Source organism: Eleutherodactylus coqui, chromosome 5 (assembly GCF_035609145.1).
Source record: "Eleutherodactylus coqui strain aEleCoq1 chromosome 5, aEleCoq1.hap1, whole genome shotgun sequence".
NCBI lineage: Eukaryota > Metazoa > Chordata > Amphibia > Anura > Eleutherodactylidae > Eleutherodactylus > Eleutherodactylus coqui.
In genome coordinates, this window is record NC_089841.1 from 233682752 (window position 1) to 233708890 (window position 26139).

General features: G+C 44.3%; 1 protein-coding gene across 5 annotated transcripts in view; it reads left to right on the plus strand.

Annotated features, from left to right (window-relative positions):
- The window catches only part of MLLT3 (MLLT3 super elongation complex subunit), a 234083-nt gene that overhangs the window by 187942 nt on the left and 20002 nt on the right, over positions 1-26139 (plus strand). For 3 of the 5 annotated variants that reach the window (XM_066604337.1, XM_066604336.1, XM_066604333.1), the window contains 4 exons: positions 7255-7330; positions 16554-16719; positions 18994-19090; positions 25007-25078. In XM_066604337.1, coding sequence (XP_066460434.1) covers positions 7255-7330; positions 16554-16719; positions 18994-19090; positions 25007-25078 — 411 coding nt within the window. The remainder of the gene's footprint in view (positions 1-7254; positions 7331-16553; positions 16720-18993; positions 19091-25006; positions 25079-26139) is intronic. The other 2 variants (XM_066604334.1, XM_066604335.1) reach the window with 2 other exon arrangements.

Sequence of the window (26139 nt, forward strand, 5' to 3'; positions counted from 1 at the left end):
TGGGGGCCGGGGGGGCTGTGCCGTATATGGGGGCCGGGGGGGCTGTGCCGTATATGAGGGCCTGGGGGGCTGCGCCGTATATGGGGGCCGGGGGCGCGCTGTGCCGTATATGGGGGGGGGGGGGGGGGCGCTGTGCCGTATATGGGGGCCGGGGGGGGGGGGGGCTGTGCCGTATATGGGGGGAGATGCAGATACTAAGAACCCTCTAAGTACTTCCCTTAAAGGGATTTTCAACGCAAAATGTAAGTGGTGATCAGTTGGGGTCTGCTCCTCAGGACCCTGACCGATCAGCTCATCGAATGCCCTCTGTTGGCGCTGAGATAAGCAGGGGTCAGAGTGGACGCCACTGCTCCTACCCCCAGCACTTGTAACTGCAGGCGTATTCCCATTGATTTTAATGAGACCACAGCCTGCTGTTACAAGCACCAGCCACAGGTGTCAGGGTTTGGGGTTTTCACTCCCACCTCTGTGCATCCCGATGCTGACAGAGGGCATACGATCCGCTGATCAGCAAGGGTCCCATGTGGTGGACCTCAGCCAATCAACAACTGATGACCTATCCTGACATCCTCACATGTACTTTCCTTTTTTGGGGGGGACCCAATTATTTTCTGTGAAACAAGTAAGCACACGTATAGCCTTGGCGTATCCGTGTAATTTAACTGAAAATGTTTTTTTTTTTCTAATTTAATCATTTAGTCCTATGTTTATAGTCCTCTTTATGTAGACATATCTAGCTGATCCCAGTAATTAAATCAGGATTTCATATTGAGCGGTCAACTACATGGGCTGTACAACTAGATAGGGTTGGTTCCATAGCATGTACATGGATTGGTGAACACTGTAAAACCAAGACCCCTCCCCAAAATTGTACAATTTCATTTTTTACATTTTCATTGAAAAAAATGCAGCTCATCCTGCAAAAAAAAAAAAAAAGCAAAAAAAATATATAGCTCTTGGGATGTGGGAATGAAAAAATGCGAATGAAAAACCTGAGACGTGAATGGCCTTTAAAGGGTATCTATCGCCTAAAGCACCTGTTAGGGCAGGTGATAAGGGGCCGGATGTGGGAAAATCAAGTGATCTGAGCGACTCCAAACTAGGCACCATGTTGTTGGCCTGGCTGGGGTTTTATAGGGCTTTCTCATGCAACCCTGTTGAGAGTAGATCATTATGATCATGGAAGAATATCCACTGAAAAAGGATTCTAGGAGCATCAACAACTCGTCAACCGAAGGGGTTGGAGGAGGGTATCAAAAATTGTTCTGGCAAACATGCAGTCAAACGAATTACACCTGAATACACTGCTGCTCCAACTACCGTGTCTGAGGAAAAACCTCCATTACTTGGTATGAGGAACAGGAAGACAACACAGAAAAACTGCTCAAGATTTGGGTCACTGAACAGTAAAGAAAAATTACCTGGTCAGATGAGTTCAGATTTCTGTTGCAACATCCTGGTGGGAAGATCAGAATTTGGCAGGAGTACAATGACCCCTTCCTGTTAGCTATGCCAGGATCTCCATTTCATTTGTGGAAACTGCAAGAAGCTTCCTGTCCGCCAATATTTCTGCAGATTGATTTCAACACCTAGTTGAATCTAGGCCATGGCAAGTTGCTGAAGGCCCGAAGGAGATCCACCGCGCTGCTAGACGGGTGTCTCTAATAAAGTGGTCCGCTTATAAGAGGAACGGGCAACAGAGTTGAATTTCAATGGAAAATATGTTTTGGATTCGGATGAAATGCGAGTCTCCCTCAAGGCATGGCCAACGGTTGAGTTGGACTGTGTGCGGCCAGTGAAGATGGGCAGGTCTATGAAAACCTCCATCAAGCCTAGCATTCACGTTCGTAAGTCTAGTGTCTAGTAACCTTGTCCTCACAACAAGGAGAATGATTACAATTGGGTCAGTCACCATCCAAGTCCTTGTAAGATTCTCCTCCGTCTTAGCAATAACTTGCCTTGAAGCCGGTTCATGGAGAAGGTTGACGACTCTTTGCTAGGTTTTGCCTTGAAGCCATCCCGGTTCCTTGATGATCTAGCCGTGCAGCGGTGTCTGGGGAACTTTTAACCGTATTTGTCTGTGAAAAGCGTAGCCTCGGGCCGTTCCTTCTGTATAAAGGAGCTTCACAGTCTGTCCCATTTATTTTATTTATAGGGAGGAATATGAATTGTAAATCCTGAGGAGGTTTGACAGCCTATAATTAAGGAGAGACATTCTAAAACAACATTGTTCTTCTCAGACCTCTCTTCGGTTAGGGGTCTGTGTCAGACATCGGTTATCAGTGTCTAGTGCGCTATAAGTGCATATTATAAATCAACTGGTGTATTATTTAGCAGTTATGGTTATCCTTAAATAACATTTTATTACTAGTTATGGCCTGGTTAGCCGAGGTCTCCTTCCAGATTCCCTTGTGGATACAAGACCTCAATTAAACTCAGCCTATCTGTCCAATTAAAGAATACATTGAGAAAGGGAAACTAAGTTTATAGCGTGCAAACCAATATTTGGCACGGGGTGCCATGTTGCCCATCAGAACCAGCTTTGTACAAATGCTTTCACCCTACCGAGAGATGCCGCATGTTGTTGTCTTCGTCAGTCAAGTTTTTTTTGTTTTTTTTAAACTGGCAACTAATATGATTCCCGCACCGGCTTCCACAAGGAATGTTACCCACCTTTCTGGTTGTTTTGAATGTGACATTTGTTAGCTACACAATGATGAAGTTAAAAAAAAAAACTACATAAAAAGCTCTTTTATTTTTTTTTAACTTCTTGGCTCTAAGAAACTATTTGATAGCAAAATGGCGGCCATGTTTACAGTCAGCAGCTTGCTGAAAATGGATATAGTTACCTAAATAAATAAAAATGTTATTTGTATATCACCAACTTATTCCTCAGCGCTTTCAAGTAATTTATTTATTACCCACCCACCAAACTGGGTACTAATTAGAGATGAGTGAGCATACTCGTTAAGGCGATTTTACGAGAGAAAGCGTCGCCTTTTTAGAGTACCTGCTGGCTCGTCCCTGAAGGTTCAGGGGGGTGGGGGGCTGCGGGGGGCGGCGGAGGGGGGGTGGGGTGGAGAGTGAGGGGGATTTCTCACTCTCCCTCCCAATCCCCTCCGAAACCCCCGCTCACCCCCGAGTCTTCAGGGACGAGCCAGCAGGTACTCGAAAAAGGCGATGCTCTCCCGAGTAAATCGCCTTAACAAGTATGCTCGCTCATCTCTAGTCCTAATGCTACTAACCTCAGAGTCATCCTTGAGCCGGCTACCTAACCCATACAGGCATTGAACTCGCATGGTTCTTTCAACCATGCAGCCCTTTCAAGTAATTTATTACCTTCACCAAGCTGAATACTAATTTTACTGACCTCAGAAAGATGGAAGGCTGAGTCAACCTTCAGCCGGCTTCCTGAACCAAGTGGGGATTGAACTCACAACCTTCAGGTCATGAGCGAGAGCCTAGGACTGCATTTCTGCTGCCTTAGCAGCGTTACAAGACTACTAAAAACCCAAAGACGTAAACCCATTCTAAAACGTTTCAGGTTGCATGGAGCTTTGATACATCATCCATAGAAGTCTATTGGCCCTTACTGTATCTACATATACCTCTGATTTCATATATGGAGGTTTTCTCATTTGTATTTACAGAATGATAGAGAAGAATAACTTCTGCCAGTGCTGATTGTAGCACCCTACGACGGCCCATGGGATGTCTATGATGCCATACAGATCACATTTTAAGATGACCTTTCGTAGTTTTTGAGAATGAGTCTTTAAGGTCTCTTCCTTCTCAATGTCCCAACGAAGCATCAACAAACTTCATTTTCACAACAGCCGTAATACAATAAATGGCGTGTTCTCCATGGTGGCCTGCTGACCTTTGTGTTTGTACAATACTGTAGAGCCTGGATGTTGGCCGCAGCGCTCCGGCTTTGCTCTCTGATCTCGGCTGGGTCTTCTTACATAATGGCACTGCTATGTGGTTGTAGTTAATGTGCCCAAAATTATTAGAATCCGTAAACTACTCCATGTATAAAGATATTTATATTCTACAGTGACCTTTCTGGACCATGAAAGGTGTCTTTCATAGAAGGAGGCTGATGTGAGGGTTTTATTGGTTCTTTTAAATAGACTTTGTTTACATATTAAATATTTCCAAGTCTAATAAAATGGAAAAAGTCTGGCCTGGCTTCGCTCGCTCCCGTCATTGATTTTAGGGAGAACTTTGCGTAAAATGGATTTGATAGAATTTGGGGGAGTCGGTGTTTCTGGTTTACGCATGAATGTTCCTGCATTCAGGTAGTCCTGGCGGGAGGTGCCAACAAATCCGGGATTCAGTTATTTGTATATTTATACACCAGCATTACACATTAATGCAGAATTAAAGGATGAACCCCAGAGAGGTGTGCCTACTGCCTCCATGGATGGTTTACTCTAATTCACTGCAGAGTTTCAGAATAAGCACACTTTGAAGTGTGACTCCCGAGTTGAGCTCCGAGTCACGGAGGCCGGGCCATACCTGCCTCACCCCACCCACTGCATGCAGAGTGACCGCTCTCTTCCCATACGAAGCAGAGAGAGCTTACATAAAGTTTCTCCATGGTGTGAACCTCCCACTCCTGTCAAGATTTTTTCTGAGCTGCACCAGTTCCCTGGAATGCGCTATAATTGGATAAATCCCCAATACCTACACTTTTAAGCATGCCCTAGAAACATATCTTTTTAGAGAAGCCCACCACATTTCCTAATCTCTTTTCCCTTAAAGGGGTTTTCCAGTGAAATACTATTGATGATCTATCATGATAGGTCATCAATAGTTGATCGGCTGGGGTCCCCGACCAATCAGCTGAGCACGCACAGGTTGTCAGTGCTGCAAATAAAGAGGTCGGAGCGGAAGCAGTGGAAGTCTTCACGCCGACCTCTGTGTAGTGGCTGGTTCTTGTAAGTGCAGGCACTGCTCTCATTGAAATTAGTGGGAACGGTGCCTGCATTTACAAGCGCCGGCCACTATATGTATTTGTGTATTTGATAGGTCATCAATAGTATTTCCCTGGAAAGCCCCTTTAACCTCACTTCTACATTCTCCCTCAGAACCTGATCTTTCATCCCACCGTATCCCCCATACACACTAATACACGTCCTATATGTACATACACAGATTCCGGCTGGTGGCCCGTTCATGCCGCTTTTCGTGCAGCACCCTATTATTGTATGATGACTGGTCTATTATAGAGAACAAGCACTTTTACCTTGCATGTCGCCTTACCTCGTAGACTGTAAGCTCTCGCAGGCAGCGTCCTTCCTACTGCTGTTAAAATTGTTTATTAGTTCATATAGGCCGCCTGCAGACGGGCGGAAATTCCACGGCAGGATTTCCCGCAGAATTTCCGCCCCTGGACGCCTGCATAGGATTGCATTACAGCACGCAATCCTATGCAGACGGCCGCGGTTTGTTTGCTGCGCGTGATTTCGCAGAGCCCCGCACAGAAACGTCACTCACCGGCCGCCAGCTCCGCTCTGCGCATGCGCCGGCAGCCGGCACATGAAAGAGCCGGAGCTGCGGGAGCGGGTGAGTCTGCAGTCCTCTCTGCAGGCGCTCGGGTCGGGTCCCGCTGCGGGAATTCTCACAGCCGGATCCGACCCGGTCGTCTGCAGGCGGCCATAATCTTCGATTTTGTAAATTGCTGTAGAATATTTTGGTGCTCTATAAAACAAACAAAAAGATAAGTTATTTTGTTTTGGGTTGTTTTTTTTTGTTTTTTTACATTGTGTTAATGGAATTGTCCTACATAGGACATATATTACCTACCCAAAGGATAAGTAATTAAATGTCTGATCATTAGGGGTCCCAGCAGTCTCTAGAATGGGGATCCCAAGCCCCCTATTTGTCCTCACCCCCTGAAGAATGGTTGAGCATACGCCTTGGCGCTCCATTCACTGCCCCCAGGTGTTGGTCAGCCCATAGACCCTGTAAATGGAGCAGAGCTCAGGGTCCCCAACCATTTACCACCCACCCTGTATACGGTATATACATGTATGTGTAGCATATCCTCGCTTTCTTTCCCTCTGTGTTGCCTTATAAAATCATTAAAGTAACTCCGCAGAATATGCTTTCCTTTGCTGCTGGAAGCCTCTGATTCAGCATCTTCCTAATTGTGAGAAAGAGCGTGGAAGGCTGTAAATCTGCTGCTCATTATGGAGCGTAACAATGGATTGATTTATAGGGTGTAGCAACTGTTTGGCTTATTTAGTGTATGTGCAGAAAGATGCAGCTAAGCTCCAGGGCTTTTCACTGCTTCCACGTTACTTGCAGCCTCAAGGCTTCTGATGGATTTACTGACAATGTAATCCTAATGAAAATATCCCTGCGACAAGCTGAGGGACCGGACGGTTAGACTCTTGCCGGCCTGGCAGTTGCTAAGCTTTGCTCTCCCGACTCCCCCCCCCCCCCCCCCCCCCACGCCCCTGGTATATCTTTACAGCATTTTAATAGGAATATAAATATGGGGAATATATGGCATGTGGGTATTTCATGCTAATGATGATCATCTATGTATTAGTTTTGGCCAAACTGTTCTTTGCCTATATACTTGTAAGTCAATTCGGTACATATGATGGTGGTCGTTAACATTGGGAAACGGTCTTCTCTGGAGTTTGTTTTTGACATCTGTTTTCAATCTGCAAGGTATATTCCGGAGACTTCATTATTTTGTTTTCCAAGTTTTCACTGGATAGGTAAAAGCTGAAAGATTGGTGGAGGTTCGACCACAGTTGCCTCCACCGATCCTGGTTGGTCTCCCAGTGAGTGGAGCTCAGGTCGTGTAGATGCACCGCCACTCCATTCATTTCAATGAGTATGCTGGAGATCGTTAAGTTACTTGTACTCGGCGATCTCTGATGCTCTCGTTGAAATGAATGGTTCGGCAATGCGTTTGCACAACCTTCACTTCATTCACTTCATTCACTTGGAAGCCAACAAGGACGCCTGTTCTAGACATCGAGGGGTCCAAGTGGTCAGACTTATTACTGCTCGATGGCATTGGAGGTTTTGATCCCTGGTGTCGTACACTTTTTTGTTCCAGATTCCCCAACTATGGGAGACTCTAGCCTGCCTTCAAAGTTGAGTTTCAGAGGGCGGGTTTACTATCGATGAAGCCCAGATCTAATAAACTTGTGGGGGGGGGGGGGGGGAGTTTCTTTTAGATGCAAATGAATCTATCCTGTTCTTATACTTTTGTTTTAATCTTTACAGTCGGGACAGCCAAGCCCAGCCAGTTCTACGTCCAGCTCCAGTTCCAGCTTGGTGGCACCTCATAACCACAGACAAGGTATTAAACCCATAATGAGTAGCAGTTATAAACGCCGTCTAGAGTTGATGTATATTTGAATGTTATGGACTGTTGGTAGTTACCGTTCCCTGATGGAGAGAGACTGCTGTCCACCCGTTTTATGGACTGGGAGTCCACGATGGTACCTGTTCCCATTAGGGCTTTCTCACACATCTCCGGCTCGGAGACCCGACAGAAGCCTTACCATATATATGTGTGAACAATATGGGCAGCTGTTTGTATAAGCTTGTACTTTATGACCCTTATATTAGCACTGTAATACAATCCTCTCGGGACCGAACAGGAGGGATGGGAAACATTCTCTTTATTGCCTACAATGTAGGGCCATTGTTTTATGATGATCCAAATGTATTTCTGTTTCATTGTACTGATATACTTTTTAGTACTTTAGTATATAAGTACCCTAAGTTCACATTTGTGTTCTCCTTTTACCTTTTTTGGCTTTGTAGCCAAATAACAGAATAACTAGAAGTGCCAGATCTGGTATATGCCGGACCTGGGCAGCGACAAGTAGACCCCATTGACTATAATGCCGTCTGTCCAGCTTCTGGCAGGAGTTTTCCTAGGCAGCGTGCTGTTGTATTTCATCCGGGATCTCTTGCCGGATCTGCGCCATAGGCTCTGAACGCAGCCTCGGACACAGATATGAAGAGTCTAAGGAGCTGCACAGATGTTTAATAAATGGTTGATTAGTAAACACATGTTGTCCACCCCTAAGTATATAGCGGGAAGGAGGCTACAAAAATATCCAACGGACTATAAGTCAAGAATTTCAAGGGTTGTCCAGTATAGTGTACTGTATCAGCAGCTCCTCGCTGTTTTCAGGGTGTCCTTATGGACATTAACCCCTTAAGGATCAGGCTGTTTTGTACCTTAAGGACCAGACACTTTTTGGGATTTCAGTCATGTGGTGGTCTTACTGCACAGTTTTTTTTTTTCCCTTTTGGCAACCAAAATTATTTTTGCAGCGTTTTTTTTTCTGTGACATATAGTGTTATTTTTTTAAAGGGGTTGTCTCGCGAAAGCAAGTGGGGTTCAGCTCTTCTGTATGGCCATATTAATGCACTTTGTAATATACATCGTGCATTAAATATGAGCCGTACAGAAGTTATTCACTTACCTTCCCTGCGCTGGCGTCCCCGACTCCATGGCTCCGTCTAATTTCAGCGTCTAATCTCCCGATTAGACGCGCTTGCGCAGAAGGGTCTTCTCCCATCTGTTCGGTCCAGCACGAGCTGCATTCTGGCTCCGCCCCCTTCTACGCGTCATCGCGTGGCTCCGCCCCCGCCACGTGGTCCGATTCCAGCCAATCAGGAGGCTGGAATCGGCACACGTGACGGGGCGGAGCTACGCGATGACGCGTAGAATGGGGCGGGGCCAGAACACCGCTGCTGCCGGACAGACCCGAAGGCAGAAGACCCTTCTGCGCAAGCGCGTCTAATTGGGCGATTAGACGCTGAAGTTAGACGGAGCCATGGAGACGGGGACACCAGCGCAGGGAAGGTAAGTGAATAACTTCTGTATGGCTCATATTTAATGCACGATGTATATTACAAAGTGCATTAATATGGCCATACAGAAGTGTATAGACCCACTTGCTTTCGCGAGACAACCCCTTTAATATCTTTTATGCTGACTTTTTTTTTTTTCAGTTTTTTTTAAAGTTTTATTTATTTATATATATATGTATGTATGTATATATATGTGTGTGTGTATATATATATATAATTTTTTTTTTTTTTTTTATTTGTATATTAACGCTAAAATAAAGTATGGGAACGGGTTCCTCATTTTCTTCCGGACGTTTGGTTATAAAATAGGTATGGTTTTAGATTACAGGGTGCATACAGCGACGGTTTTGGTTGGCGTTGGCTTTGGGTTATTTTCTTATGTTTATATTGTTTTATTTTGTAATTTTGTTTTACCTTTTTTTGCAATTATTCTTCTTACCATCTATGTCCCTCAGGACCTCATATAAGACCTCTGGGGAACATTCACATGTTTTTAGTTTTCTTTTATTAGACACTTTTCCACTGTAGCTGGGGCATCCATAAAACAACCCCTGTAGTGACATTAGTCACTGGCAGAGTTGGCCAGGGTCTTCTGGGACCCTACAGCTCTACTGTAGGAGGGAATCCCGGGGGTCACGTGACTGCCGGGTCCTGTAGTGGAAGAAACACTTTCACTTTTTTTTAGTACATAGCGCTCATTTAGCGCTGTGTACTCAGGAAAGGAGGAGGCAAAAAGGGTTAAACCCCACTTCTCTCTCCTCCTCTGGGTTATCAGCTGTGACTAACAGCTGACAACCCATCCTGTTTCTGATGGATTGCAGAAGCAGGAGGCTTTAATCCCCGCTGTAATTTTACATACGGCTGGCTTTATGCCCGGGACCAAGCTCCGTAAATTTACAGTACTTGGCCCTTAATGGGTTAATCTTTTTTTCAGGCATGCATTGTCCTCGTGCTTGGAGGCGGGGGTTGTCCTTGTGCCTGGAGGCAGGGGTTGTCCTCGTGTGTGGAGGTGTGGATGACTATTCTCTCAGTAGTTCAAATTACATTAAACTTCAGGCTTTTTAACTCATTTTAAACATTGCAAGTTTTTAAGTTTGTGAGGTGCCATTAAAGAATAGGCATTCTGCTCTGGCTACTATAGGGAGGTCATTAGCGATGGTTGACACAGGGTTCTCTAGTTGGGGGGATTCTTTAACCCCTTAAAGGCTGGGCTTAGTTTAGTACTTGAGCATGGAACAAATTTTGGGATGTTAATCTCCACTTTTGAAAAGCTGAACCTTTTTTTATTTTTTACATCGACATATAAGGGCTCGTTAGTATTGTGGAGAGCTGTAGTTTTTATTGGTACAATTTTGGGGTACATATAATGTACTATGTAATTTTTTTTAAATATATATATATTTTTTTTTTGTGAGGGAATAAATGGTGAATCATCAATTCAGCATTTTTTGTGTCCTGTCCTTTTATGTCATCCACTACATGGGATAAATAACGCCACTTTATTTCCTGTGAGTTGGTATACTTATAATCTCACTTTTAGTAGGTTTTATCAAACATTCTGGCTACACTTCTGCTTTCCTTTAATAGCATTTAGTGTGTGGGATGCCGTGTGTTCAGCTTATTGTATGGGGTCATTACAGATGTAGCAATAACAAGCTTGGATTCTCTCATCCATTTTTTTTTTTTCAAAAAGAAAACTGCAGACAATTTTGTGTTTTTTTTTTTCCTACTATTGTTATTGCTGGCACAGGTGTAGCAAAATGTAACTTGAGACTTCTCTTTCTGTACCCCTGTTTGTTTACCCGTTTCACTTAATTACTTTCCAGTGGTGAGATATGGGAGCAATAGCGGTTTACTGGCTTAAAGGGGTTGTCCGGCCACACAGGGTAAAAATTTTTATAATGCTGCTGCTTTCCTTTCAGTAAGGATAGTAACAGACAGCATACAGGGGCTCAAATCGGCCGGCAGATCAGCTGCAATGTCAGTTTCTTACCTTAGATTCTGATCTTCACTGCAGCTTTCAAAGATGGCGCCTCTGTGCTGCCTTCCCACAATGCTCTGCGCTCTCCCTCTTCTGTGTGCGCGCTCTCGATGGTAGTAAGACACATGAAAAGGCAGGATTTCCCTCAGCTCACGTCCTAGCCCCGCCCATGACACGCCCACCTCTATTGAACTGATCTACAGTCTTTCCCAGCCCAGGCCCCGCCCCCTGCTGCATACTATAATCAGAGGGGTTGTGGCCAGGGGAGACTGTTATACTCTCATGGTTCACGATAAAATCCTACCATGAGTGTAAACAGCAGCACAGTGTATAGTGAATGGAGAGGGGCAGGGGAGAGCCGAGAGAGAACTCTCCTGCAGCCCCCCCACTGCAAAGCTACCTACTGCCCCCCCCCCACCCTGCTGAAGTAAAGTAAAACAAAACATTCCCCCACACACACATGCCCTCATAGTGCCCCTCCCACAGCGACCCCTCTCACAATGACCCCCCCCGACTTCTGTCAGCCGGGTCCCTGCACACACACACACACACATCACTGCACCCCCCCCCCCCCCTTGCACACATCCATCCATCCATCCATCTCTCCCTCTCCACCCCCCCCTTCCCCCGGGACTTCTGACAGCCGGGTCTCCAGACACCACTAGCGCACACACACACACATCACTGCACCCCCCCCTTGCACACATCCATCCATCCATCCATCTCTCCCTCTCCACCCCCCCCCCCCCTTCCCCCGGGACTTCTGACAGCCGGGTCTCCAGACACCACTAGCACACACACACATCACTGCACCCCCCCCCTGCACACATCCATCCATCCATCCATCTCTCCCTCTCCACCCCCCCCCCCCCCCCCCCCCGCGAGAGCCCGCCCCTCCACTCATGCTTACCTTGGAGATGAAGAGCCAGCAGCCACGCCTCCCCTGCAGGCAGAACTGAGCTTCCCAGCGGCTGAAGTTCTTCTGCACATGCGCAGAGCTGTGCTGGAGAAGCTTGTCCCGACAAGAAGAGGACAAGAGACTTGTCGGAACCCATGGCAACCGAGGAGCAACACGGGGGGGGGGGCAGCCCAAGAGGTAAGTGAATAACTTCTGTTTGCCTAATTTACAATGCACAATGTATATTACAAAGTGCATTGTATTGGGCAAACAGAAGTAATGAGACCTAATGTTTATTGCCGGACAACCCCTTTAAGATAACTTGTGGCAAAAAGTTATCACAGTCAAATAGTTGAACTTTGCTACATCTGTGCTTGTATAATGGGAGGCTGAGTGGGCTTGTAAGGTGATAGCCACTTTTATGAGCCAGATTCGCTCTTTGTTTCACTTCTCTTAGTAGGTCATACAAACAGGGCTGCAGGGATGACCCCAGATTTATGTGGGCCCTTGGGTGATGGAGTCTCAGCGTTGTTTACCTCATTTCCCATAAGGTTAATATAATGTGTTATTGTTATTTTATGGGGCCTTACGATTTTGGCAATACTGTATGCGGGCATCGCTAAATCACTGAAACTCTTTGGTATAATGAGTATACCTATTCTCAACTTCTATAGGGTTATCGTTGAAACTATAGCTCTCAGTATGGTTCGAACAATAATACGAATATGCTGAGAGTTGTAGCTTTAGACATTACACCTGAACTCGGTACTGATAGAATAGTCAGAGAAAGAATACACCATGATGGGGAATGTGTGATACCTTTTAATGGCTAACAAAAACACATGATGTTAATGTGAGCTTTCAGACCTCACAGGGTCCTTCATCAAGGCAAAATGAAATAGATCCGAAGGGGCATGCATATATATACGCACATACTTATGACAAGGCTCAGACATGAATGTGATTAATTTGCACTTAAAAGAATACGTTGGAATGCATTGAATCTCTCATGGAATTTTATTAGTTCTTGTTCAGCGTTGGTCCAGATGATTATAATGTCTTCAATGTAGCAGAAGTAGGCCAATGGTTTGCTGGAGCCGGAGGCCAGAAAGTCACTGCAGTTTTGCCATGAAAAGGTTGGCATATTGCGGTGCCATTTTACTGCCCGTGGACATGAACAATCTCACTTTGCTCTACTGGCTAAAACCGTACCACCCTCTTTTTTTCGTTTTATGATTGGGAATGGCTCATTTATTGGTTTCTTCTCCATCTGCCCCAGACTTTCATGAATTCCCCAGTTAATTCTTGCATCTGCAGAGTTAGTCTTTGAAAATAATAATGTCTTGCTAGGTCACCTGAAAATAGCGCTACTCACTGCGGCTCCTGAAATAAAATATAAGACACGGTGCCCAGGGCCCTGCTAGGTTTTTTTTTTTTTTTAAACCCATTGAAATCAATGGAGGAAAAAAACTGAAATGTTTAATTCCAGTTTTCTATTCCAAAACGGATCAGGTAGATGAAAAGCCCCGACCCAGATGTGAATGAGCCCTAAAAGAAGTATTCATCTCACTTTGGAGTTAGAAACTGAATTATGTTGTGAGAATGTGCTGCTTCATCTACCTGTAAAGCGGGGGTGGGGGGGGGGGGTGTTATCGGGTTATTGTATCCTGAATGGAGTATAAAATAACGGCATAAGTTGTTGCTATGAATGCCGCCCCCCTTCTGGATTATTTAGGGATTTGGCAGCAATACTGTTTAACAAAGTGTGAAATAAAAGCAGCAAACAACTCCGAAAAGTGCCTGCTTGACCAGAAGTTGACCTTGAACTCCGAGGAGAACGGCAAAAACTAAATGGATCACAAACGGGCAAACAAAAGCTCCAGCTTCAGAGAGGCCTGCAATCAAATTGATTTGTTAGCCTGATTTTTTTTCTAAGTTCCCCATCACACTTTGCTGCAGGTCACTATTGATTTTTCGTCTGTTGCGGAGAGCCGGGCTCTGCTAGTTGGACTTTATTTTTCCATTTTATTTTTATTTTTTATTGTATTTTTTGTCTGTTCTGCTCAAAACCCAGAATATCAGCGAAGAAGAAAATAATAAACGTGACGAAGTGGAGATGTGTGCTTAAAGGGAATTCTTGCTATTGATGACTTAACCTCAGTACAGGTCGCCAGTAGATGCTTGACAGGGGTCCTCGGCTCGGGACCTCCTGCTGATCAGCTTATTCCCGGCACTGCTGTCAGTACGGACAGCGCTGGAAGCAGATCTCACTGTCTGTACTGAAGCAGCCTGATTTGGTAATGCAGGTACAGCTTCCATGGAGGACATGTCATCAATAGAAAAAAGTTCCAGAAGTCGTGAACAATCCCTTAAATGTAGCATCGCAAGATAAGTAATGTTTACTAAGCACTCTTTTAGCCAGGTTGGAAGTAATGGCATTGCAACGACAGGCTGATCTAACCTAGTAATGGTAACGGCAGTCAGACTGTAACCACATTCACTTAGACTGCTTGTGGTGCAGGCCGGTCAACGCTACGATCTCAATCCATGATACGTGTGCCAAGACCAAGATTGCTGCACGGTAATCATCAGTCCAAGGCGATTGGAAACTGTAGTGAAAAGGAAAGGCAATAAGTAAAAGTTCTTAATAAGCCTCTCGCATGTCTTGTAGCCCATGATAATGTTCTCCTGGCATCATTCAGATAGCAAGGCATTGGTAACAATTGCCTACAAACACACAAAACATCGAAGATTGGCTACTAAACATTCCACTTCGATGTAATTCTAATGTATTGGACTTCCCAAGTGAGGCAGTCCATTCTGATTATTAAGATACCCGATGGAGCCTCTTCTGACTGCTTAGAATTCCTCCATAATGGAATTTACTGGAAAGGACATACAAGAAAAAGTCTGAAAGTTCGGAAGCTTGATGATTCTCATCGCTGCCAATCCATTTGCTAAATATATGTTATAGATTCATGATTATGTATTCAAAAGGCATTAATGTGCTAAAATGTACAGCTCTCAGGGTATAAATTAGCAGTTGCTATATTTCATGGAGGCTCTAGTACCCTGTTGGGCCGACTCTAGCTTGGATACAAGATGTGATACAGGTGGGCATGGACGCTCTAGTACCCTGTTGGGCCACCTCTAGCTTGGATATAAGATGTGATACGGGCGGGCATGGAGGCTCTAGTACACCATAGTACAACCTCTAGCTTGGATATAAGATGTGATGCTGGCGGCATGGAGGCTCCAGTACCCTGTTGTACCACCTCTAGCTTGGATACAAGATGTGGTGCTGGTGGCATAGAGGCTCTATTACCCTGTTGGGCCGACTCTAGGTTGGATACAAGATGTGATACAGGTGGGCATGGAGGCTTCAGTACCCTGTTGGGGCACCTCTAGCTTGGATATAAGATGTGATACAGGCGGGCATGGAGGCAAACCGGTTCTGTATGGTATCCTGTGGCATATCCGTCCACACTTGCTGTAGCTGAGCCACTAGATTGTGCAAATTTGTAGGCTATCGAAGTTGGCATCCCAGATGATCCCATACATGTTCTATTGGTGATAAATCTGGTGACCGGGCAGCCACAGAAGTGTGACAATGTTGTGGGGACATTCCTGTAACTCCCTTCTGTATGTGAACATTATCTGCTGCCTCTTAAAAGCCGCCATGAGAGGAACACGTGTGTCTGCAGGATGTCCTGAACATATCGCTGAGCTGTCCTTGTCCCTTGTGCCACCACTAGGGGCCCCCTAAACCATCACACCACTTGGATTGAAAATTCCTACAGATTTGCAGTGTGGAATCCATCCCATCTAATCGTACCTTTTAGAAAAAGCTCAAACGTGCATTTTGTACTGCAAATCCACAACATGTTTCCAGTACAATATATGTGGGTGAAGTCTTCAAAACCCTATTCATGTGTACAGCAAGAAAAGCTTCCTGTGCAGATTTTCGGATCTACAGTATGCCCCTTCACCAGACGTCACCCCTTCAGTTTATAGATCTGAGATTCACAATAGTCGCACAACACATGCAGATTTCTCTGTGGAATCCCTCAACTATTCAACACGTGCACTTGGCCTAAAGGCTATGGACATCTCTGGGAGGCAGAAATTTGTTTTCCACTAATGCATGTATGGGGTTCACGATCATTTGTGCAATAATGTTTCATTCTGTCTTCTGCAGGTTGTACAGATCAGCGGAGCGTCCAACAGCTGATCGCTGATCACTGCCTGTATGATTAGCGTGCAAACCGCTTGATCTAGTGAGCGATCTGTGCGATAATCATGCCGCGTAAAAGGGGCTTTAGACTGCAGTTTCTGCATATAGTGATATGTAGAAGCTGCACAAGACAAGCAGCGCAAAACTTTTAATCAAACCCTATTGCAAAAATGATTGTCAGAACCAAATAAATGTGTTGCAGTGAAAAAAACTGCCTCACAAAGCAGACCCTAAGGAAATGAACAGGATATGGATTCCTTCCTTCAGTAGGCTTCTAATTATAAAGCATATTGTAATAGTAACATATTGCTTTAGGCTGATTGAAGACCATGTCCAACTAGTTCAGCCTGTTTAACCCCCCCCCCCCCCCTTGTTGATCCAGAGGAAGGCAAAAAAAAAAACAACTAGCCAATTTAGCTCATCTGGAGGAGTCCTGGTTTGCCCCGTCTCCTGTGCCATTTGTTATTTGGATGAGAATTGACCATTTTTTTTTCCCAGAAAATTAGCAAACGTTTTAAAGAATATTTTGAGAACTGACTCTCCGTTGTATATATCTACTAGAACGTTAATTTTCCTAGGTTTCTTCATGTCTTGTCCAGGCTCTCTGAGGTCCATAATGAAGGACTTGCATTCTGATGACAACGAGGATGAGTCTGATGATGGTGAGGACAATGATTCTGAAAATGAGAGGACTATCCACATGCATGGAGGGAGTCGGGCTCGCAGGTACATCATCTTCTTAATGTATGCCATTCATTTATTCTTCCTGTATCATGTGAAGTTACTAGAATTGATATTGACCATATTTGTCACTAACCAGTAAGGTTGGTGAGAAAACTGCATAGTCTTAAAGGGGTTTTGTCATTAAAAAACAAAAGAATTCTGTACTCTCCTATTCCTCCACAGGCCGACTCCATACCCATCTTGTCCTCACTGCTCTTAACCAGTGCCCCTGGTCAGCTCACCGCAAGCCTCTGATTCTTGTCATGAAGCCTGCATTCCTTGCATTCCTTCCTGCAGGTCAGTGAAGGTCACATCCCTGTGACGTAGCTTTCACTGGCTAGGAAGGAATGCTGATCTATTGCTGAGACAGCAGGCATGCAGTGTCTCTGCAAAAGCTCGGAACTCCCTGCCAGCCTGTGATTTAGCGACGTATCGTACGTTGCCGGGCAGGAAGGAGACTGCCTGTGAATATACGTAATGTCACAGGAAGCAGAAGAATCAGGCGGCTGGAGGTGAGGTGACCCCCTGGGACCGCAGGAGAAGATATGGTAAGTAGACTGACGGGGAAGAAATAGGGAAGAATAGAATTATTTTTTTTTTTTAATGACAGGACCCCTTTAAGTATAACCTTCCGGAACCCTGTGGCACCCTGTATTTTACAGTTAAAGCTGAAGGTATTTCCAGGCCACTACTCCCATTATAAACTCCCAAGGCAAGTTTCTCATTTTCTTTTTTCTAAGTGGAGGCACACAAATAATCTCTTTTGCCCCTGGGACTAGTTGTTTCTGCAGCTCTTTCACACAGTCTCATGCAGCAGCCTTATAACTGCCCCATGTTGTACAGAGCTGTAGTAGGCATATGGGCACTTACTGTACCTTCTTATGGCTCTGATTAAATTGCTTTTTCTTTGAGGGGAGAGTATGTCCAACATATGATGCGTGTCGCCGTACAGCCCCCTGAACCGGCTCTGCTGGGTGCACGGGGCCTTATTTGTATAACAACGTACGGCACGGTTTCAAACTTTTGCAAGATATGAAAAAAGAAGAACTATAGTAAGGCTTGGGAGCAGCTAGATATGTTAATCGGTAAGATCGCAGCCCCCCATTGAGAGATCGGGAAACATTAAAACAGAAGTTAACACAAAACTCAAACAGCCATGCAAGTCAATTGTGTAATTTAATGTATTTGCTCATACTATTTCCGTTCTTTACAAGCTGGGGCAGGCCGCTGCCCACGGTTCCCGTAGCCCTTGCAGGCTGCTCACCATAGAAGAGTGCCGAGGAGGTTATGTTTTTATCCAGCTTTAAGCCTTTCCAATCCACTGTCTGACGTCTTAAGACATTATGATTTAAGGCTGTACAGCTCTGATGTTGGAAGACGTCCATCAGGGTTCTCTTACTGTATATTGCCAGCCTCTCTGCTGTCGGAGCCTATCCAACGTGTCACCTCATGCAGTACTGGCTTTAGCCAGCATATAGCGCCATTGTATAACGGCAGAAAAAGAGTAAGCCCCCTAGGAAAACCAGGATACAAATTGGATTGCAAAGGGTTAAAGGCAGATGGGGAGGGAGTCCATGTGTAATGGAGACCAGGGAGGTCTCTGTCTCACATATTAAACCCTCTTGTTCCATCTCTATTCAGTTTTCTGCATGGAAGATGAGAACCAGAGATGGAACCAGCGCTCGAGGAATAATTGCAAGGTGAAAAGTAGCCCGAGGCAACTGTCATACGTTCGTTACCAAAATGCAGTGATTTTGGCGTTTTGCTACGATTTCACACTGTTTTCTAACGCATTATCCTGCGTTTCACAGCATTTTTTTACGCACCCGGTCATTGTAATGGGTGATGGCGTGCGCTAAAATGCACAAAAATAGAGCAGACAGCGTTCGAAAATCGATCCGTTGTTCAGTTTCGATGCATGCGGACACTAAGGACAGACTAATTTATCTTTCCTCGTTCAGACTAAACGATAATGATTATAATCCTTCAGATTCTTGCTGATCGCAGGAATATGAATGATGTCTTGGCCCATGTCAGAGGCCCTCAGATGGAAATGTTTTCAGTCGCAGAGATCCTGTACATTTAGGCAATGTGTGAATTCTAGAAAACCATTATATTCTGAACTAATGGTTGTGGGTTCACGACAAGATTCAGCACAAATTGTGTTTGAACTCTAAGGACAGGGATAATCCAGCCTGAACCATCAGGGGCGCTCTTGGTCTTTTATCAGAACTGCAGGATTATTCATGTAACTGGCCTTCTGAGATGTGTGATGTCTGCTGTCTACATTTACAGAATCAGCCTAAGTGATGGAAGCAATAGTGAAAGCAGTTCGGTTTCATCACCATTACGGAACGAGCCTCCAACCTTGTTAAAAACCAACAACAATCAGGTATGTTTTAAAAACTTTGCTATAATGAAAACGTTTTGGTACGGTGTTAGCCAGTAGAGCAAAATGTGATTGTTCCCAGCAAGTAATCTTGTAGATATTAAAAGGTATCATGGCTAACAAAAATAGATGAAGTTCTTGCGAGGTTTCAAACCTCTCGTAATTCTTCCTCAGGCATAATGGAATAGATCTGAAGAGGCATGCATATATATACACACATACTTATAACAAGGCACAGACATGATGTGATTAATTTGCACTTAAAAGAATACCACAACAGGATGAGTAGAGAAATACATAAATACTTAGTCCACTGATAAAGATGTTACAGGTTTATTGTCTCTGAATTAGTGTTAGGGGGTCACCAGGCCAGAGTGTTATCTTTGCTATAGATTTCTCATATTTCCCAGTCATGCATAAATTCTCTTGAAGAATGTAACCCTCTGTTGAAAGTGTCAAAAGTTGTTATACATTTGTACTCACAAATTCTTCTATGGCTTTGTGATTTTAAAATTGCCTTTAAGTATATTAACTTTCATGTGTTCTATGTTGTGTCCGTGACTAGAAAAGTGCTCAGCCACCGGTAATGTTGTCGTTGTTTCTTTAATTGTGTGGCGATGAGATCTCCTCCTGGCTTTCAGTTTTTGTCCTGTTTCTCGATTATAAAGACCCCCAACAAGACATTTACTGCACATGATTAGACAACATCAGACGTGAAACATGTGAATGTCCCTGGGCTCTTATAGTCCTGCTGTGTGTTGGGGATTTGTATCCTGTCCGTCATCAGTACATGTGAGCAGGTCTTACAGCTCCTTACATTGCAGGGATAAGTTCCTTTTTGTGTGTCGGAGGACAATGCACCCCTGATTATAAGGTTCCTCAAATTTGGAGGTTGCCTATAACATAGGAGGGCAGGGTCCGGGAATACTGTTTTCATACGGTCATCCTTGTGTAGGGTATGATGGAGTTTCTTTGCGGTTTTTCTTAGTGCCTCTAGCTGTGAATTGTAGGTCACTACCAGAGGTACATGATCGTTTCCTTCCTTCTCCTTGTATTGGAGTAGTTGATTTCTGGGTATCCTGGTGGCTCTGGTGATTACTGGGTATCCTGGTGGCTCTGGTCATCAGTTGAGGTGGGATGGTAGTCCTGATTTAAAAATGCCCTTTTAAGATGGTATAGATGTTCCTCTGTCTGTTGGGTTGGAGCAGATCCGGTTATATCTGATCGTACTCAATGGGGGTTTTGATGTGTTTGGGATGGGAACTGTCTCATCTGAGGTATGTGGGCCGATCAATCGGTTTCCAGTATATGGATGTCTGTATTGAGGAGTTTGAAATTTTTATGGTGGTGTCCAAAAAATTGATTTCAGTATATGAGTAGCTTAATGTGAGGTTTATGGTGGGGTGGAATGCATTGAATCTCTCATGGAATTTATTAGTTCTTGTTCAGTGTTGGTCCAGAGGATTATGATGTCATCAATGTAGCAGAAGTAGGCCAGTGGTTTGCTGGAGCAGGAGGCCAGAAAATTACTCTCCAGTTTTGCCATGAAAAGGTTGGCATATTGCGGTGCCATTTTACTGCCCATGGCAGTTCCTCTAAATTGCAGGACTCTCTCTTTGCCAAAGGAGAAATAATTGTTTGTGAGCATGAATCTCATGAGTTGCAACACAGATTGTGAGGCAACCCCATTGGCCTCAAGGTCTAGAGAAAAGAAGGTTTCACCACCGACACAGAGGGGGGTTCTTTACTGTAAGTGCAGTAAGACTATAGAACTCTCTGCCTAAGGAAGTGGCAAAATCAATAGAGAAGTTTAAAGAGAACTAGAAGTCTTTTTAGAGCGCTATAACATTACTGGATATGGACATTAAATAGTCAGAATGAGATGGTGATAGGGGGATCTTCCGACTCCTGGATTTAGAGTCAGGAAGGAACTTTCTCTGAGGAGTGTTGATCCAGAGATTATTCCGACGGCCATTATGGAGTCTTGAAGGATTTCTTTCCCCCTGAGTTGGGTAAATTGTCTACTGCCTTATTGGGGGTTTTCACCTTCTTCTGGATCAAGATGGGGGGAACAAAGGGGGGGGGGGATTATATATATTATACCTTTTTTTTTTTTTTTCTTCCTTGCACTGGTTTTGTTAAATGTACCCCTCTGATATTTTTTAGCCCGAGTTGTGCTAGGCTAATGATACAGTAAAGCATGTGTTTTCCATTCCTCTGTGTTTAACTACCTACACTTTTGTCTCGTTTTTCCACATCAAATCAAGTTCTTGATACGGCTGCAAATCTGTTAAGGTTACAATGGGAACAGAAGCCTATGCTATGCTGCCCACACACTGTTCTTTACACACAGCACATAATGCACAGTGATAATTTGGCTTCTCACAAGGATACAATGCTGCCAACATTTAAACACCGCTGCTATAGCAGCAGGCTCACCGGCCATGTATATTTAACAGCGCTAATAGCCGTCCTCCACGGAGGAGCACGTCGGCCGGGGATCAGCCAGCAACACATTAACATTTCTGGGTTTTGTCTGTGTTTTTTGTTTACTCCACATTGGATTTCTCCGCATACAATCCATTCTAGTTAGTGTAATTTGTACCAGCTATTCCATCTTCCAGTAGATTTGCATCCGTCATGCGTAATGAACCTTTTATGAGTCTGGAGAAGGGAGCTGAAAATGGCTTCATCCGCGATGCCGGGCATCATTCTATAAAATTACATTTACAAGATTGCATTAAGATGTGATCCAGCAGAGAAGGAACTGAAGAACAAGAATGACCCTGGGATCACAAGTAGAGGGGCAGAAAGATGAAGCCGAAATATAGAAAGTGGACTTTTCTTAAATTCACTTTACCCCAAGTCGAGACAATATAACTTGGGTCCCGTCGCAACTGTCAGAGCAAGACATATATCCGCCATATTCTTAAACCTAGCCATTGTTCTAAGATAAAAGCTGCCTGTGAGCGTCTTGTAAGTTCCTTTGAACTGTGTGTGCATATTGTTCTGACACCCCCTTTGTTCAGGCAGCATTTCGCCATTCCTGGGGATTATTTGATGCTCTGCCAAGCCATGCCCCACATAAATAACCTACAAATGAAAAACATACTTTAAATAAGGGCCTGTACAGTCAGTTGTGGGGATCCAGCGCTGCCAGTGTCGGAGCGTGCAGCTGAAGGGTCACCGTAAAAGATGAAACAATCGACACGGTATATTCCTTCACTGCTCATGATACTCGATGCCACTCACAGGCGGGGCAAGCGATTGGCGTGATGCCAATGCTTGTGGAGTACGTGAAACTGCACATATGTATCTCGGCTGTTCTCTCTATGGTCTTTGTACAGAAGGCACACACAGTCGCAACAATAAGCAGTGCAATATTCGACTTACATTCCATGAATGGGCTATGAATTAGAGGTGAATGTATTAGTCCCGGTTTATCATCTGAAGGGTATGTTCCCACATTGCAGATATGCTTCAGAAAATCCCATAGCAAATCTGCACCATTTTGGTGCGAATTTGTTTGCTGTTGCGGATCGGGACCCCCTTGGGAACACAAAATGCGGCGCTCAAGGAGCAGAAAGAAGCTGCAGTAGGGGAGGATTCATTATTTTTATTTTTCTGTAAAATGTTCGTTCTTGCAGATTGTGCTGCGGATCCGTCGGAATTGGCAGCGATTTGGATATGTTGCAGATTTTGACTCAATGGGGGGGGAACGCCACAAATCTTCCACCCGTTCGCCACATAAATTGACATGCTGCTGATTTAAAATTCGCACCACGGATCAATTTACTTTGCAGATTTATTACATTGATTGTGTATGAGATCTCCGTAAATCCCCTTCGCTGTAGCGTTAAACACAGAACCAAAATGCAAAGCAATCATTCATTTTTATGTAATAATCTCATAAAATTCATTAAAAAACGTATTCATGCTGAATTCTCATGTGTAAACGGGTCATAAATAAACCTCCTCATGCTAATTATAACATAAGCAGTCCCGCTGCTGTAGGTCCCTACATTATTATACCAACCGCTGTACAATTATGGCCACGAGCGGTTTGTCTGTAGTACGCCTAGCTCAACTTGAAACCCTTTGTCCGCAGCCCGTGATGCGTATTAACCTTTGCAATCCAATTTTGGATTCAGTGTTTCCTAGGAGGCTTTCTCTTTCTGCCATTTTACAATGGTGCCATCTGCTGGCTAGAGCCAGTACTGTAGTATGTGAGAAGCCAGAGAGGCCACCGACAATAGAGCGGCCAGTAAAATATACAGTAGAAATACCCTGCCGGATGTCTTCTGACATCGGAGCTGCACATGCTTCAATCAGAATGCAGGAAGACCTCAAACAGTGGATTGGAAAGGGTTAAGATAGGCCCAGTTATGTACATGTCTTGGGATTGTAACATCTCACAGGACTGCGGAACACCGCGGATCATGCATCCCAAGGGCTTTCTCTCTGGACTTGTGGATGATATACCTGGAAATGTGGCACCCTGTATAAACTTTGGGTTTTCTATGCAAAAAAGTAACTTGGCTCAGTTGGAAGCCGACTAGGGCTGCCTGGACTCTGGTGGTCAATGGCATAGCACCTCTGTAGGGTTTACCTATTTTTACTTGGCTGCCCTAATAAATTTTGAAAAAATTTGGGGTTGTCGGACAAACTGCCCTGCGACCACATTAGAGTTGGTTGCTTAACCCTTATCCCTTTGCTTTGAAGTCTAGGGGCCGTTTGTAAAGTCCTCTTACCTCTATCCTTCTCTTGTCGGTTGCGCTGTGTGGTTCTACTGTGTGTTCTGCTTGTTTTTACCCCTTGTTCATCCTGGGTTCCCCAGTTGGGAATCCGTTCCCCCTGGTTTTATACTTTTATATGTTTATTGCATGTTTTCTGGCACAGTATTTTGTACATTGTCATATATTGTCTTTTTCGCTCCTTCTCCTCTTGGTGTACGGCTGCGGTAATGTTTCATCCTGTATTTTACATGGTTTGCTTTTTTATAAACGTCCCTTTAACAAGCAATCATAAAAAGGAGTATTCCCATTTCAGCCAATCATCGCTTAGGCTGCCTGTCCACGGTTGAGGCGGAATATCGCTAGCGATATAATCCCCCGCGGGCGAGGAGGGGGAAAGCAATGAAAGGAGAACCGCAGCACGCAGTGGTTTCAACCCCGCGAGCGGAGAATCACTAGGATTCTCCACTCATGGACGTCGGGCTGCGCTTTCTATAGTTGGCCTATGGAAAGCGTGTCATGTGAGGTCCATGGGCGATTTATCACCGCGGATCTTGCAGTGACAACCCGCTTGTGGACAGGCAGCTGAAATGGGAATATCCGAAGCATGCGTTAGTATGTACTCCATGCACAAGTTGTCTGTTATTCGTATCGTATAGTAGAAGTTTTCCTAGTATGTTGTGTTACAACCTATTACTATTAGTAAAGATGAAGAGCCGCCCACTACATGAATGATTCCTGCTTGCACAAGATTTACTGCCTGATGTCTCAGATGTCGCTTGTTTCTTTATAAGGCAGCTGTAAATTCCATGGGGTCTAGCGGCAATCATAAAGTTCGGGAGCCGAGGTCAAGAGCTTTTATCAGCCCCACCGGGGGCCAGCCAGCATTTACCACATTCTGTTAGTTTTTAACTCCTATTTGGAAGTTTCAAACTCTTAGGCCAAAGAGGAGGGGGGGAGGGGGGAGTCCTGGACTATTCGTTAGGTTTCCTCTTATCCTGAAGCTGTTGCTCATAGTGTCTGGGAGCAGCTGGATACCAGTCCGCACACACAGTCCTGCTGTGGAACCTCTCCTTACAGCACACAGTTTTAGGTCTTGAATCTTATAAAATGACTCAGTTGCAATTAAAAACAAACTATTTTTAGTCTAAATTGTGTGTCTTTTTTGTGTTTTGATGTATTTTAGATCCTGGAAGTGAAAAGTCCAATTAAACAAAGCAAGTCTGAAAAGCAAATAAAAAATGGAGACTGTGATAAGGTAAGCCTAGAGTCTTAACTGGCCAAAGCTAAAGGTACGGGAATGCCCAGGCATTTATACTAGATGTCATACTGCTTTGGAATGATTTATATAGCCACACCATTGTTTTCTGCCTGTTAAACACTGCAGTGTTCCAGTTTGTCCCCCAAGGCTTAAAATATTGTATATTCTACTTTCAGTTCCAGCTTTGCTGCTTTTGTTTTCTTGTCCTAGCAATCACTTAGTCGATTACCTCCCACCCCTCCCCCACCCCATAACATATGAGCTACACAAGCTCTTTTTTTTTTTTTTTTTTTACTTGCCCCATTTGTGTATTTTTTTATTTAAGTCCATGGAGAACAACAATTCATAAAACATTGCTTGTGGTTTTATATGCAGTTTTGCAGCACAATTTTCTGTAGAGGAAGTTTTAGAGAAATGTGCAAGAACTGCTTCTTTGACTGAAGACAAGGATGGTGCAATGGTATATTAACCCATGTGTTACATAAAAGTGCAAAATAAACTCAGGGCCAAGGCAATGAATACTGGAGAGAATAGCATGTTTAGAATGCAAACCCTGTATGTAAAATATCTCACTGTATGTATGTATGTGTGTGTAGGTAGGTGTGTGTGTGTGTGTGTGTGTGTGTGTATATATATATATATATATATATATATATATATATATATATATATATTATAATGTAACTACTAAAGGCCCTTGTTATACAGAACAAAAATATAATTTAGACTAGCGAAAATCATTCAGTCTAAACACGCAATGATCGAACAACAAATCGCAGGCATAAAATACCTTGTGGGCTCGTTCGCTAATCTTTTGGTTTAAATAACGTTCATTTAGTCGTTCTCAGTCACTTACACAGTGAGAGTGCATTCAGACAACTGTATATCGTCCGCGTATTCATGCCGGCTGATATACGGCGTCTCTCTCTGCAGGGGGAGGAGGCTGGAAGAGCCGGGAGCAGAGCTCTTAGCTCCCGCCCCCTCTCTGCCTCCTCTCCACCACCCTGCACTATTTTCAATGAGGAGAGGCGGGACAGGGGCGGAGCTAATTCTCAAAA